The sequence below is a fragment of the Penicillium cinerascens genome (assembly GCF_028974065.1).
Source record: "Penicillium cinerascens strain IBT 15544 chromosome Unknown contig_5_segment0_segment0, whole genome shotgun sequence".
Lineage (NCBI taxonomy): Eukaryota > Fungi > Ascomycota > Eurotiomycetes > Eurotiales > Aspergillaceae > Penicillium > Penicillium cinerascens.
The window spans coordinates 1,560,385-1,575,625 of record NW_026695294.1 but is presented as its reverse complement, the minus strand read 5'-3'; the positions used below and the strand labels follow the sequence as shown (position 1 = coordinate 1,575,625).

The 15,241-nt window shown below is 51.6% G+C and overlaps 5 protein-coding genes across 5 annotated transcripts; 2 read left to right on the top strand and 3 right to left on the bottom strand.

Moving 5' to 3' along the window:
* Window positions 1-4: 4 nt before the first annotated feature.
* Window positions 5-504, bottom strand: N7498_005035 (uncharacterized protein; the record flags this gene model as incomplete). Its single annotated transcript, XM_058452097.1, has 2 exons — window positions 5-376; window positions 445-504. The coding sequence occupies 2 exons, from the start codon at window positions 502-504 to the stop codon at window positions 5-7; spliced, it is 432 nt and encodes a 143-aa protein (XP_058308635.1).
* A 1,967-nt stretch (window positions 505-2,471) lies between these two features.
* N7498_005034 (C2H2 zinc finger protein) lies at window positions 2,472-4,283 on the bottom strand (the record flags this gene model as incomplete). The annotated part of the gene is made up of 1 exon (XM_058452096.1): window positions 2,472-4,283. One exon carries the CDS (start codon window positions 4,281-4,283, stop codon window positions 2,472-2,474), a length of 1,812 nt encoding a protein of 603 aa, XP_058308634.1.
* A 3,691-nt stretch (window positions 4,284-7,974) lies between these two features.
* On the top strand, window positions 7,975-9,589 carry N7498_005033 (uncharacterized protein; the record flags this gene model as incomplete). The annotated part of the gene is made up of 3 exons (XM_058452095.1): window positions 7,975-8,442; window positions 8,494-8,961; window positions 9,014-9,589. The coding sequence occupies 3 exons, from the start codon at window positions 7,975-7,977 to the stop codon at window positions 9,587-9,589; spliced, it is 1,512 nt and encodes a 503-aa protein (XP_058308633.1).
* A 998-nt stretch (window positions 9,590-10,587) lies between these two features.
* Window positions 10,588-11,592, top strand: N7498_005032 (arrestin C-terminal domain-containing protein; the record flags this gene model as incomplete). Its single annotated transcript, XM_058452094.1, has 3 exons — window positions 10,588-10,800; window positions 10,850-11,269; window positions 11,323-11,592. 3 exons carry the CDS (start codon window positions 10,588-10,590, stop codon window positions 11,590-11,592), a joined length of 903 nt encoding a protein of 300 aa, XP_058308632.1.
* An 839-nt stretch (window positions 11,593-12,431) lies between these two features.
* N7498_005031 (condensin subunit BRN1) lies at window positions 12,432-15,128 on the bottom strand (the record flags this gene model as incomplete). Its single annotated transcript, XM_058452093.1, has 3 exons — window positions 12,432-14,378; window positions 14,433-14,991; window positions 15,052-15,128. The coding sequence occupies 3 exons, from the start codon at window positions 15,126-15,128 to the stop codon at window positions 12,432-12,434; spliced, it is 2,583 nt and encodes an 860-aa protein (XP_058308631.1).
* Window positions 15,129-15,241: the final 113 nt, after the last annotated feature.

The window sequence follows — 15,241 nt, the reverse complement described above, 5'->3', positions numbered from 1 at the left end:
CATCTTACAGAATCTGCTTCAGAACAGCAGCACCTTGCAACGCAGCCGAAAGCCCCACTGCAAACGCATTGTCCTTGATGCCATTCTTAGCATACCAAGCTGAGCTAGTCCACAGGAGGACGTTGACGATGCCCGCCATAGCCTTATTCAGCGGGTCGCTCAGCGCAGAGGGATCGCGCGACCACTGGTAATGGAGAATCCCTGGGGAGATCTCGTATAAGCCACCATATAGCAAAATGGTAAAGAGTCCAGAGTACATACCCGTCAACAGGAAGAAAGCACTCCCCTGATACCACCCCACAGTCCCACAGGCCCAGGATTTAGAGCCCTTGGTAGCAGTGAAGACCTTTTCAGCCGTCCATTTCTTGCCGCCAATCTATAGTTATCGCCAGCATTAGCCACATCCGGAGAATATTTCCAAGTCCATAGGAACCGGGGTCATACCGTGTGTCCGATGGAGAGGAGCACGAAGGAGAGGGCGGATGCTTGCAGGGAGCGAGACATTGTGACCTTGTTTCACGTGGGGTTACAGATGTATCTATTGGAGATATACGTAGAGTTTCAGCGGTGTGATATGGGGTGGCACGGTGCATATAATGCTGCGGTAGCCTCGGTCCAATTTTGGGTTGGGTGGAGGTGAGTCCCGAGGTCCCCCACTTGGGATTCACAGGCTCATGATTACATCACTCTACTTACTTGCATGTAACGTGTTAGTGATTTTGATTGAGTTTAGGCTTGGGTATTGGTATAAACATTCTGCCTGATACTTTGCGATATGTTTCTTCTGAGCAAGATGCGGAATTGGTCTGAATGATAGCTCCTAGGATGCTTTGCTGTCATCGAGTGGAAGTGCTCAATAGGCTGGCATTATTCTTACCGGGCCACAAAAGTATTAACTCATCTGGTAGGTAACAAGTTCGCAGGTGAAAATTGACGAGACAAGAGGAAAAGAATGTAGGAACGAAATATAACAAAACCAAAAAAGGAATATGAAACGTCAGCTACATGATTCGAACATGTGCGGGCGAACCCAATGCATTTCCGGATTGTGCACAATCCAGTAGATAATTCTAGTGCATCGCCTTAACCACTCGGCCAAACTGACAGTTGATAAATACAAATCCTTTATTTGGTTTACAAAGGGGCTACTTTCAACAATACAATCATTTCAATAAAATACATTTCTTTCGGTAGAGAGCGAAGACAGTAAGCACCCTACCTAGCACACAACCAAGGAGTCAAATCGATAAAGTTTGGATATTTGACGAATTACCCACCGCAAAAAAAAAAATTGTATTCAGGAAGTGGGGATCAAAAATCCTATAACGCAAAAAAGGAATATGAAACGTCAGCTACATGATTCGAACATGTGCGGGCGAACCCAATGCATTTCCAGATTGTGAACAATCTAGTAGAGAATTCTAGTGCATCGCCTTAACCACTCGGCCAAACTGACAGATGAATGAAGTTTATTGTCGAATTTGCCATTATGAGCCTGGACACAAATTAGAAGCTTGACGCTCCGCCGGTGATTCTGCCTGGCTTCTTACCTACTGGTTTCAACATTGTTCCAATGTTGGTTTTTAAAAAATCAAATTATCAAACTCGCGTTATATATACCCTGGACCGATATTGGAAATGACCTAGGTGATTAACCTTGGAATGCTTTATTGCCGAGGTAAGTTCTGACTAGACCAGGTCTAACAACAAAGGCCTGGCTATACTCAGGTACTACAGGGCTGCATAGATAGGTCAATTGACACTGATTGTTCTATGATTCCAACACCATAGGTAGGTTCTACTTTCATCACGCTTTGCCTCCCGAGGTCCTCCAGGTCAACTCCATATATGCACATTCACTTGCTTACTGATTCCAGAATTGCTTGGTCAAGCATAGGGTATATATTATCACTACCTAGTTGGAATAACTCAACAAAGAAAAAAGAGAACTCCCAATGTCGTCCCATGCATCGCGTGAATGCTCTCCAAAACCATAAATATAAGAAATAAGGAAAACGATTCGGTCACGGTGTCCAACTGTCACTGCAATACAACAGCGAATAGATACCCAGTAACCAAAGGGTAAAAGTATAAAAGTAAAAAAGACCAAACTGAGCCATATCCAGTTTTGGGACGCCAAACTCCTGCCGAGCCAGGGAGAAAGAAACAAGAAACACCTTGCAATCCAAGGCGAAACGGAGAAAAAGATGATAAGGAAAGGCTGTAACAAAACCGGAAAACTAAAAGGCCCCACGGCCCTAGAACCCCAGAGATAGAAAAATAGTGCAAGAAAATAATTAGCCACCAACGCCGGCGGTTGTCGGGACGGTGATCATGAGGGGCATAAAGGTTCGACCCTTTTCAAGGATTCAAAACGTATCAACAGAAGGAGAGAGAAGGGCAGGGATGAGCAATTCCGCAACGGGCAGAATGACCCATATAGTACACACCAAATAAACAGGACAGGGGTATTACCGCGATCCTGAGGTTTGGTTCACTTCGACGGGCGCTGGTGCCGTCGTTGTATTCGTCGATGCAATGTGTGCGCGCAGGGCCGCGATTTCGGTCCGTAGACCCGCCATCTCTTCGTGCATCGATCGAACGTACGCCCAGAGCTTGTCGATCTGATTGGCATCACCCCCCGATACTTCGTGCCCCTCCGGTCCTATCTTCGGGGCGGGCAGGCTGTGGGTGCTCGAGTGGCTATGCGATGCGGAGTGTTTGGCAGAAGCCTGGAGACCGAAGCGGGCATCGGGTGAGCTGATAATAGGCGGGGGAAGCTGAGGTGCGCCTGGCTGCGGAGGTGGCAGACCCAGGCTCGGTGGAGCGTGATTTGATCCGGATCCTGTCCGTACAAATGGTGGTGGATGAGGCAATGTTTGGCCCATGCCCGGGGAGTGTGCGCGGTGGGGCTGTGCGCCATCGTGATGAGACAGTGCATTCGGGGACAGCGGCCTAGGACTGTCACTGACATTGGTGGGTGTGAAGAGTGACGAGCCAGATGGGTGTCCCGCCGGTGGGAAGGTCAAGTTGGCGGGCTGCGACGAGGCCGTTGTCGAGGATATTGATCCACCATGCGTGCCCGGAGGTGGGAAAAGACCCCGGCCGGCGGCAATCGGTGGGTAAGTGCTAGGTTGACGATGGGTATGAAGAGTATCAGAGCGGGGTAGGTGGTCGGCCTCGTGCTTGCGGACGCTCGGCATTAGGCGTCGCTCGTCATCCTCATCCATGCGCTCCGGCTCCGCGTATACCAACCCATCCATGGCGTCATCAGGATGATGACCGTCTCCGTACTCATCATCCGGTGCAAAGCTCCCCATGCTAGACCGCCGGCCGGCACATCCACCCTGCCCCTTGTTGTGTCGCGCAAGGGCATCGCCACGAGCAAAACGTCGTCCGCACTTGGGACAAATATGAGGCCGTTCACCGGTGTGAAGCTTCGTATGTCGTTTCAAGTCGTGGAGTCGGCGGAAACGAGACTGGCAGGTTTGACAGACAAAAGGCTTTTCTTGACTGTGCGTGAGTAGATGGCTCTTGAGATTATGTTGCCTGGTGAATTCGGTAGCGCAATAGGGGCAGCGATGTTTCTTTGCGGAGGGGGATCGCGGGCTGCCTCGGTTGTAGCCCGCGTTGGGCAGGCTGAGGCCGCGACGAGGGTCACTGGTGCCACCGGTGGGCATGGGATAGGAAAAGGCCTTGTTGCTATCTTGGTCGATCTCCGAACCCGCCCGCGCTCGAGATCGGTCTCCATCCTGAGAAGCAGACTCTTCGATGGGGCCTGGACTCGCGACCGTCGAGGTGTGAATAAGTGAGTTTTGGTTGTGATCGGTCGAGGCGTAGGGATCGGATGATGTGCCATTATGGTGGGCGTCGACGTGCATTTGTTCCGGGGACGCATGGACCGACGGCTCGTGGAGGGAAGGGCCCGGCGACTTCTCGCTGGCGCCCAATGCTTCACGGGCAACCCGTGAGCTATTGCTTTCAGCTTCCCTGTCCTGCTCTACCGGTCGATCTGCCGGCATCGAAGCAGGACTCGTCATCTGAGGCGGATGGGATCGCGAGACGTGGAGACCGGCGCTGGCGATGGAGGTGAGATTGGATTCGGGTTTGGACTGTGACTTAAGGAACGGAAGATGTTCGGAAGCGACGGAGTTGGAAGCGATAGGGCTGGAGACGGCGACGGGCTCGTTATTGGAGTGCATCAATGCCGCCATGGAGGCAGAAGGTTTCGCGCCAGCCTCAACGGGTGGACGAACCAAGGCGATAGCTACTTGCGAGCTCATGTTAGAAAGGTGTCGGAATGCATGGAATGCAGAGCAGAGGCATGACGAACTTCAACCAGGGGACTAAGAGGCGAACGGGGGAAGATGCAAGAGAGAGAGGGAGAGAGGGCGGCGAAGTGCAGGGCGTGTGGGGCGTCTCTCAACTCACCTGGAAACCGAGTGTGGCGCAAGCTGACGAAGATGGTTTCAGCTTTCTTGCACTCCCGGAGCGATCCACTGTGGGCTTTGGATGCTTAGGCCTCGCGTCAAGATACCAATCGACGGAGTCGACGAGATTGGTTGAGAATCAATGGCGAGAATGGCGAGGGGCCATTAGGCATGGAAGTTTGGAACCGTGGCGGGTGTGCAGGAACGATGGGAATTGAGGATGAGCGAAAATGTAGACCAGTGAGTAACAGGTACTAGGAATACAGGGAAGACTGAAGTCTGCAGAAAGCAAAGCCAAAGCCAAAGCCAAAGCAAAAAAGGCCCAGAGAGAGCGGGCGGGAAAGAATGTAATGCGCCCGTACGAGACGAGGGTTGACGGCGTTGACGGTGGCCCACGGCGGGTATCGAGTCGGTCACGGTCGAGGCTCTTGGAAATGAACCCCGGATCATGTACCGGTACTTGGCCGCCCGCGCATGTGACGCGGTGACGCATGTACCTCTACCCGGCCCAGTGAGGCTGTGTAGCCCGCTAACGTGGCTGGTCTCCAGCACGAGGCTTCGATGCGCCCGTACTCAGGTCGCGCTTATACAGGTTTACAAACTTACAGGTTTCCGTGCAGAGGTGATGTCACCTCTGAACTCACCTTGGTTGCTTGGATGCGGCGATCCGGATGATCGACTCGAACCCACTGGTTCGTCCGTGGACCGTGACCGTGAACTATGACCGTCATTCCACACAGTTCAATAATATTCCGGTATCAAACCACCTATGTACTACCCACGTATCCTTAGCCTCAATTCATCTGCACCGCCCTGTTTCATGTTGCTCAAGATCGCTACACACGAGTCTCCGAGGGTTTGGACCGCAATGCAAATGTAGACAGATCAGCCTCGGCGTAAGGCGCCCAACGAGACGACAACCAATGTAACTCTGTCCTGATCGACTCCGCGCTGGTCTGAAAGGACCCCTCATGTCAACTCAATTGCCGTCAATACGGCTATGTCGAGCTTCCCACGTTTGAGGCTCTTGAGGCTCTTGAGCAGCTTCCCTATGAAGTCATTTGGAAACCATACGACGGGAACAAGACCTCCTCGCTATACTTGACTTTGCCCCAATCTTTATTCTGGGTGGTTCACCTAAATTTAGTAACCGAAGAAGGTTAGAAATGGCCATTCACCGGTCTGTGCCATGTTGTCTGGGAGCTTCCGACGCGCAATCTTTCCCACGTTCTTTTCCAAAAAAAAAAAAAAAAAGGGTCATTGCCACACCAAATCCTCCGTCGTGTTCCGTACAGAACAAAGGCTTGACGATCCACTTATATAGTAGTAGTAGTAGTAGTAGTAGTAGTAGTAGTAGTATATCTATCATGTACGAGTCAAATGTCGAGTAGGTGTCGTCACGGGATATGTTAGAGGGTATCACCTCTCATTGCAAGTAGCCATAGTTGTCGATCGTCAACGAGCCAATCAAGCAATTGAGATCAAGACCAAAAAAGCCGGGGAGGGGCCTCGGAAAAGTTATTGTCCTTCCTTTCACGTATTGGAGAATATGCCTCCTCGTGCTGTCAATGAATTCAACAAGCATATAGCCGATGTTGCTATGCACGATATACCTGTTCTGATGATGGTGATGATGGGCATACCTTGATGGGACTTTCCTAGCCGTGATAGAAGTTGGTGACGCATAAAATGATGGCATGTTTCCGATTTGAGTGAACTAATCCTACTGGTAACTGGGTGCTCTAGACTTGGAAGTGTTACTTGCTACATGCCACTTCCAAAGCCCTGAAGCCGGGGTATTGGTATGTCCGGGCAATTCCCTTGGAGCCAGGCATAGGTCCCAGCTTCGCAATGAATATTTTCATCGCCGTTGCCCGGACGAAAGGGCCTCGCCGATAGAGTATGGCATTGGGAATTGCAAAAAAACCCCAAAAAAATTCGCTTTCAGCTGGCAACAATTATCCGGACGCAGACATTGAAGCTATCTTGGAGCCAATCTTCCATTTCTGCAGCATCGCATACAGCAGGTGAGGTCAAGTTGAGGTGATGGGCAATGACTGCTTTCATCCAGTCACGTTTATTCTCGAGGTAATCGAAGCATTGAATCTGTTTAGCAGGGTAGCCAAGCTGATGGCAGGTATTGAATTAGTTTTTTTTTGTATCGTAGTATGTGATTTCTCGCCGGAGGAGTCATTTCTTAGACATGACGACGACCGGTGCTCTTAGTGTACCTTTCGGAGCTCTTGGTTCGATATCTAGGGGTCTTCGGACATCACATCTGATGATCCTGCATGAATCACACGAGGTGATGAGAGCTGCAGATTTCTGTACCTTCATGCATTTTAGTCTCCAATATGCAATGTCACGTCAAACAACAAGATACCGCATAGGGTTTTAATAGACTTCTGACCGAGTGGATCGTTTTTTGACCCTAGATTAGATGCCCAATTAATGACCAAGAACACTAAGATATGCGTATACTCGGCGATATGACTTAGCGCTTCAAAAAGATCGTTTAGATCAGAAGCAACTGTGTTTCAGGACCAAGCAACGAGGCTTACCAATATGCAAAGCCATTCCAATCACTACCGTGGACATCCCCTCGGTCGATCGATTTCAGGTCCATTCCTAAGCCTAACGCCTCCATGGCGGCGATGCATCAAACCAATCGTTGCTGGTGAAAATACATTTGCGCACAGACTCAATATTCCGACCGAGTTGCCGTGTCCATGGGGAAGATTTCCCCGGTGCTCCTTGCCCCTGTGTGACAGAACCTACTTTTGCAGCAGTGGTTGGCGGGTATTTCTGGCCCTCAACCTTGCGAACCGGTTGTGCACCCTCCCAACACTCATCCCACCCTCAAAATGCCCCAGAATGAGCGGTTCCGCAGGGCTCGTGGTTGGCCAGACGATCGGCGGGTTAGCGCCGGCTGAGGTGACGGGCGTGCATCGTGAGGAGCAACATCCCCCATCAGCAGCATCTTACTGGCTACGGGTTCCACTGTGACAAGCTTGACTGATCACCTTGCTTCCAGTCACATTCACCTATCGCTGTGTGAATCTGCACTTGGACTCCTCGACCAGCTTCATCCAGCTTGGTTCGGTCCAATTACAACCCCGGTTATTCCTGCGCAATATTAGCCCCGGCGCTTACTCTGGCCCGGCACGAGTGATGAGGAGGCATGGCCTGCAGTCTTCCCCCGCCTCTGGGCCCAGTGGGCGCTCACCGTTGATTGATATTCAAGCCTTCCCTTGCCGGCTTGCTCCTCCTCAAGTGTCTTTCTCTTCCCAATCACCATCACTGCCTTGACTGGTTTTTTGTGAATACCCGTGGACGCAGGCCTCGCACACGGTGTTTCAAGGTGATCTGATAAAGTTGTGAAACTCAGCTGTTGTCACAACCAGGTGAATTTCTCCAGACGATTGACTCGACCCTGTCGAGCTCTTCCACTTCCCGGGAGCCTTTCTGATCCCGGATTCCTGTCAAGAGCCGGTTCTCTTGATCTAATTGTCCCATTCATACTGCATTCTTCTATATCGCTTCAATGTCGATCTCCGGCGACAGCCACAGTAGCTCTCCGCAGACCTACGAACCCGTCGTCCCCACGGATCTCACCCGTGGCTCTTATCATAGCGCAATGGGACCTGTGCCTCAGCACACAACACAGGAGACCCGCAGCTCGTCAGAGAGCAGCGGTGCCTCGCTGAAGAGCCCCCGCACAGCTCGCTTCGCCGAAGCTACAACGATTCACTCGCCCGTCGAGCGACCTACCCGATCTCCCTTTGTCGATCCTCCCAAGAATCAGTCGGGCGGTGTCGGTGATGTGGGTTTCGGGTATGTTAACGATCCCGCTCATGCAGAAGAATCGATGCCCCCAGCATCGCCTCTACGAAGTGGGTTGAGGGTACCTAAATCAGCAGTTTCGTTGAACCCGCTCAGCCCAACCTTCCGTGAGGAGTATATGCTTGGGAAGCAGGAGAAGCACGCCGAAAAGGAAAATGCTCGCGACTTGGTAAGAAGCCCGCTCTTGAGTCGTTTTACAGTGTACTAAATTCCTCCACAGAGAATCAAACTTCGTGTCCGCATCGCCAAGGTCTTCCTTCGTTTCGTCAACTTCGGCTGCAGTCTGATCGTGTTGGCTTTGCTGGGAACGACTCTGACTATCTTCAATGCGACCAAGACTATCCCGACGCGTAACAATCTGCCTGCTTGGGCAGAAGGAACCAACCCATGGGCCCAGTACTTGCTTTTGGGCATGTCCTGTTTCTCGCTCTTTGCCTGCATGATCATCTTCTGGGGTTACTGGAAGGGCGGCCACCGACGGGCTCAAAAGACCGCCATTTACTATACCACATTCACAATCTGCTTCTTCTTCTTCGACTTCATTATGTGGGTCGTCGGTGCGGCCATCTACCAGCGCTCGAAGGCCACTGGTAACAAAAAAGACATGTGGGGTTGGTCCTGCGCCCAGAATACGCGTGAGCAGCTCTACCACAATGTGGTTGACTATGCTCTTCTGTGCCGTCTCCAGGTGAGTTACCCTCCGCTCCGCTTCACGTATTTACAATACTAATCCATCTCAGGACTGGGGTCTCGTCTGTGCCATCATTGAAATCGTCATCGAAGTCCTTGCCCTTCTGATCTACTTCGTCGTCTTATATCGCCTCTGGACTAAGCGCCGTCTCATGAAATCCATGGGCCGCCGCGACAATGCCCGCAACGATCTGTACCTGGCCCAACTGCATATCCAGTCTGCCCCCAATACCCCAGGCTTCGCAGGGTTCTCATCCTACCCGCCCAAATCACCATTCTACGCCGCTGCCGCGATTGACAACTACTCAGCAGCTGAGAAGGGTCAGCTTAACCCGATGACCCAGTACGCTTCTCCTCGCTCGCCAACCCGCCCTGTCCCGAACTTCCAGCTCCAGGCCCCACCCATCAAGGTGCAGCAGCCCACCCCGCAGATGGCCCAGGACGGATTCCATTCTCCGCCAGTTCCTGCAGCCCCTTCGACACATTCTAAGTCTCCATCTCCGCCGCTAAATGACCCTCAACACATGGCTCCCGCGCCGGGCGAGACGGATTACGGCGCCGTGCCTATCCCGGGCGCCTATGCCAGCCCCATGATGCCGGGTTTCCCATCTGCGGTACACAAATAGATGGGCTTTCGAAAGTTGTATAGCTTAAAATGGCGTTGGGCTTTTCTTGAAGGTCATACGCCCATAAACAAGAAAACGCCAAAAAAAAAAAAAAATCTGGAAACCCTATAAAGCCATACGATCAGTCGAAAACTTGGGACATACCTGGAGCTTTGCACTTGAACCTTAATTACCTGGGCACGGGCTTTGATGTAATGAGCGCGTTGGAGTTTTAGGAGATACAGATACCTATTTGTAAGGCTTTTGAATTTACGTGTATCACACCCCTCTTTTATCTACTACCCTAAGTACCTATGCTATCTAATAGGCTGCCTTTTCCTATTGTAGCATTTTTAATTCGTAGTCTCCGGTTTATCCGCTCTTGTTCGCGTGACGTTCCAGTTTTATCTCCTTGCTCGACTGGAATGGCGGAACCTTCCCTAATTCGGATACCCACCCGCGAAGCTTGGTCGGGTCAAACCACGGCTGACTGTTGCATCGTATAAATAGCAATGGCCATTGCGTCGTATAAATACCCAACCGCAGGGAATGCAGGGGATATGGGAATCCAGGTTTCCCGAGGATGCCTTAAAGTCTCCCCCGCAACTCGACGTCGTTCATGGATATCAACGCGATGTTTTGCAGAGATAAGGCACGCTATGATCTAAGGTATGGCGGTTATCTAGTCTGGATCCCGACCACTGCAATTCTAAGACAAGTCTCCACAGCCTTGAGAAATCATGCTTCTTTATACCGAAAGCTCAGACTACTGACCCCCCCATCTCTGTCGATGGCCAGTTTTGCATCGTCCTCCGCCAAACTGCCTATATCAAGAGTATTACAGTGCGCCTGCGGGGCGTACTCAAGATGTATGACATCATCACTGAACAACGACATGGACTAACCCTCTATTTTACTGTAGTCCCTGCGATGGATTCCTAGTTGCAGAACGCTACGAACGCCGCACGTTCGAACTCGAGCAGCCGATCGCATCTTCGAGATCCCGTCGCTCGTTCCCCATGGCACCAGGGAGCTACAAATTCCCATTCAGTATCCCGTTACCAGCAGATATATCCGACTCAGCATTAGGCCCGAACAAGTACCACTCGTACCAAGTCGACGCTATCATCAAGCGCCCCTATTTAAAGGATGTGGTAGTGTCACGGCCTCTTCAGATCTACAAGTTCATCTCTGAGCTGGAGATCCCAGACACGACTCCATATGTCTCACAAGTACGTCTAAAGAGACCATCCCAAACACGAACCAGCTAATAGTTCCCAGACAGAAGAAGACTGCCCGGCCCACGGCATCCAGCACCGAATCTCAATCCCGAGCCCCAACATCCCCTTCGGCTGCGTCTTCCCAGTGGACATCTCTCTCTGGACCCCCGAGAAAGACATAACCCTGGACACTATCACGATCCAGGTCATCGAGAAACATAACCTGCACGTCGACGCAACAGCAGCCCAGTCCGCACGCTATAACATTTACAGCATCCGATCCGCACGAAGCCATACGCTCGTCTCGAAGACGTTCGAATTCACGGAGTCGGATCCGAATAAGGAATGGCACCTCACTAAAATGACTCGTTTGCCTCAGGCGCTGGATCAGTGTTCGCAGACCTTAAGCACGAAGACCCTTAAGATTGAACATTTTCTCGTCATTACTGCAAAGTTTCGGGATGACGGGACGACTATAGAGGTATGTTACCCCATCTTTGGACTATTGAAGGGCCATAACTAACCCTAATGCAGATTACGGAAACAATTCCGTTCCATATCTACATGACGCCCAGTGTGATCGGATCCGATGCTCTTGTTCGTGGGAAGGTGCTTCAGGATCATAGTACACCGCCTCCGTCGTACGGGGATCACACTTTGTGTCCCAGGCTTTGCGAGCTGGATTTCGAGTCTGTCTTGGGGAACCAGACTCATGTCCTGCGTGCGTTGGAGAGTGGGCTTTGTCGGGAGGGGTTTGTGGATGTCGAGCCTCCTGTTTATGCTTCTTTGGGGGTTGTATCTTGATGAATAATGACTCTTTGTTTTTTCTGTACCAAGCTGATTAGCGTTATTCCCGAATGAGGGCAAGTAATGGTTTATATTCCCCAAAATTCTATAATTTTCCATCATTTGATATTCCTACCCATCATACGCATTGTTTGGTGCGCGCCGCGAATTTCTGTCGAGACAACCGAGAAAAACAAGGGGAGCGACCATGTGAAGCTTCTTTGATGAGTCGAGTTGTTTGGGAATGCAGCTCTAAATGGGTGGTATCTTTCATCTAAAGCTAATTATTGAGGAAAATGCGGGCAAGGATGTGACAAGCTACAAGACACTCTCGTGCCATGGGAGAGACTGGCTAGAATTCGAGAGTGGATTCGTTGATAGGATTGCTTAAGAAAGATAGCAGAGAATCAGAGTAGTGGGAGCTCACGACGGAATGGGTTGATCGTTATCCTCCGCGTGTGTGTTTGTTAATGGGCTTGTACTCCTCGTTCTTTGGTAAAAAGGCTACATACACACACCCATAAAGACGTCTTCGAGGGCCTCCATGTCTTTTGTCGGCTGTATAGTCCAAGAGAGGAATGAAATATATGTGGCGCAAGATGGAGCGGGAATGATCTACATGAAGCAGGATTCATCTACAAAGTAAAATGTCAAATCAATGCAATGTCTGCATTTGGAAAAACCAAGAAAACATAGACAAGATTCCGAAGCGCCACTCTGCAAGAAAACAACCAACCAACTCCACAGGATCTAGCAAATCCATTCCAAAAGATCGGCTCTGCCCATTATTCATGACCAACATGTATTCCGCGATGCTCTAACGGGATGGTGGACTGTACATGCAAAAGAAAAGCAACTTAGAAATGTGCTTCGTCCAAGACGGCGTGGACATCTCGGCTCACAAAGATCTCTTCCAGCGTACTTGCGCCACTGGCGATCTTGTTTATATCGCTCTCCAGGACGAGACCCTGTTCATTAGCCAGGTGGAGAAGACAAATGAACCCGAAGGATGTGCTGATATCACGTAATGTCTCGGCTGGGTAAACAGATTTGAGAGAGTTCATGATCTGTGTGAATCGTAACCGGGTGTCATCCTTGGAGTCGGCTGGTTTCTCTGGACTGGTTGTCTGTGGCGTGGGTGGCGCCGGTGCGTCGGATTCAGTCTCGGGCTCAGGAGGAGGCTCGTTAGACACAGCTCCGGGCTGTGAAGCAGAGCTGAAGTCAGTGGCAGCAATCAACCGCTCGCCCATACCCTTCCACATCTCCACCTTGAGTCGTCGCACGTCCACCTTCTTGGCCACACGGGCATAATTGACATAGTCTGGTCGAGCGCGGCGTCCACCTTGTGTGACCAATTGTGAACCGTATCCACCAGCACCGGGACGGCCGGGGGTGGCCCCAACCATACTAAGCAATGCTGAAAGACCCGTCGCTCCACCTTCGCCTTGCGACGTGACTGGGCGCCCATCGACAGGAGGGGACAGCATCTCCCGCGCATCGGCAAATGGCAGGTTATCATCGTCATCATCCAGATCCATGCCATTGGGGAAAGCGAGACCATCATCGTCTGCGAAGAAGTTCGCATCGTAGGCACCTGGAGCACCATCCTCATCGATGTTGTTTTCAGGCTTGTGGTTTGCCCAAAATGCCTCGTCCATATCGCTATTCCCGGACGTTTGGTCTGGTCGGCCGACGGTTGTACGTCTGCCTAGCAGTTTCTTCGATCCCATGCGGGCCTTGGGCTTAAGGAAAAGGCGCAGCAAGTTGCGTGAGTTGAAATGTTTGTCATCAGGTAACAAGTTACGACCCTTGGTCTTCCATTGGGTCTTGGGGAGGGAGATGGCAGAGTTAGAGCTGGCAGGGGTATATATCAACTCGGCCACGGCCGCATCCAGCGGTGCTCCGAAATCGATCTCGAAGGGCTCTTTTTCCTTCTTCTGCTTGGGCGCAGCACTTGTACTGGCCGCAGTGTGCTCCTTGATCCTCCGAATCTTCCAGTGTTCTGGACCAGCCCAGTTCTTCTGAAGTGCGTTATCAAAATAGCTGAGAATATTCTCGTGATCTTGCTTGGTTGGTTGGTGAGACATGGAGATGGCATATGCGTCCTCGTCAGCATCTTCTTCGCCATCTGCATTGTCGCCACCGTCCATTCGGTGAACTTTAAGCATTGGTTCCAAAGCGGCCTCTCGAGCCCAGACTTCTCCCCCATCACCGAAGCCAGCATCGCCACTCAGGTCGAAACCGGCCAAGTCGTCATCATCGTCAAAGCCAACCGCATTGTCATCATCAAGCATGATACCAGATGGATCTTCTGGGGCATCATCGGGGCTCTTGTCCTGCCGCCATTCTTCAGGGGCCTTGAGGAGAGGAAGGTCGAGTGATCCACTAGGATCGCCCAGGCTGAAGTTCTTAAGAGACGGACAGACATCCTGCTCGTCAATTCGATCCAGGTCAGGGAAGAACTGAGCGGCAAGCAAAGTGATGTCGATATCAGTATCGTCCTCGAATGTGTCACTTGCTTGCTGGGCAGGCTGCGCCTTCGCGCCCTGGGATTCGGGGTCTTCAGATTCCTCGCGATCTTCTTCAGCGGTCTTGGAAGAGTCATCCACATCATCGCTACTGTCAAAGACGATTTTTCCAAGTCCATCGATGGCAAGGTGATTGAGCAACAAACCCTTGGCACCTCCCTCATCGAAATCGGCGGAAGCCTTCTTGAACAGCGGATCCACTGCGAACTCCAGCTCAAACTTCTTCAATTGCAATGTGTTGAAAGATGGGGCTAGCGTCGCCTCGTGTGACCGTGTCTGTAGTTGCTCTGTTAGCCGAATCCTGTAACTCTTGCTTCTGGTATCGCATACCTTCTTGCGCGACTTGCGCGCACCTCCCTCCTCTCCATCTTCATCCTCATCTTCATCGCCATCAGCATCGGCTTCTCGCCCTCGCTTGTCGCGACTGTCGGCCAAACCGCTCAAAAGCTTCCCTGTCTCCGTAGCAACACTGTCCACACGGCTGGTATAGATCTTCACACATCCATCGAGAGTGCAACTGGCCTTCTGAAAGTTGACACTATCTCCCTCCCTCAAAAGCGACATATCGTGAAAGTAATCGATGAGCGCAAAGTTCCAGGAGTTATTGGCGTTAATCTTGTTATCGGTGGCCATCTTCATCCACTCCTCGAAGTTGGCCAGAATGGGCACGCGCTTCATCGGAGTCACTGCGCGGCCACCGACATCGCTTTCGCGACCGCGATGACCGGAGCCTCGGGGCGTTGTGGGACTGTCGCTTCCTTCGCGGTATCGACGGACGGGCATGGGTGTCTTCACTGCGGCTTTGATCTGGTTCATTTGGCGGTCTTGTAGCGCTTGTCGGGCCTGATTCCGCGCCGCCTTCTCGCCCATATCATCATTCAGAGGGATCCTAATGCGCGGTCAGTATTCCGTTGGCCTCCGAGCTTTGCGTAAAGGGTGGTAAGCGCACTTGATCGGCGAGTTCTTCTGCGGGGTGGAGTTGCTGCCGCCAGAGCGGCGATGGATTTTGTTCGCTACACGAGGCATGGTTGCGGTTTCCCCCAAGAGGGGATAGCAGGGTGATAGCGTGGATGGTCGATGGTGGTTGCTGGCACAAGAGGGGCGGCCCAAACAAATGAGGAAGTCAACAAACATCCAGC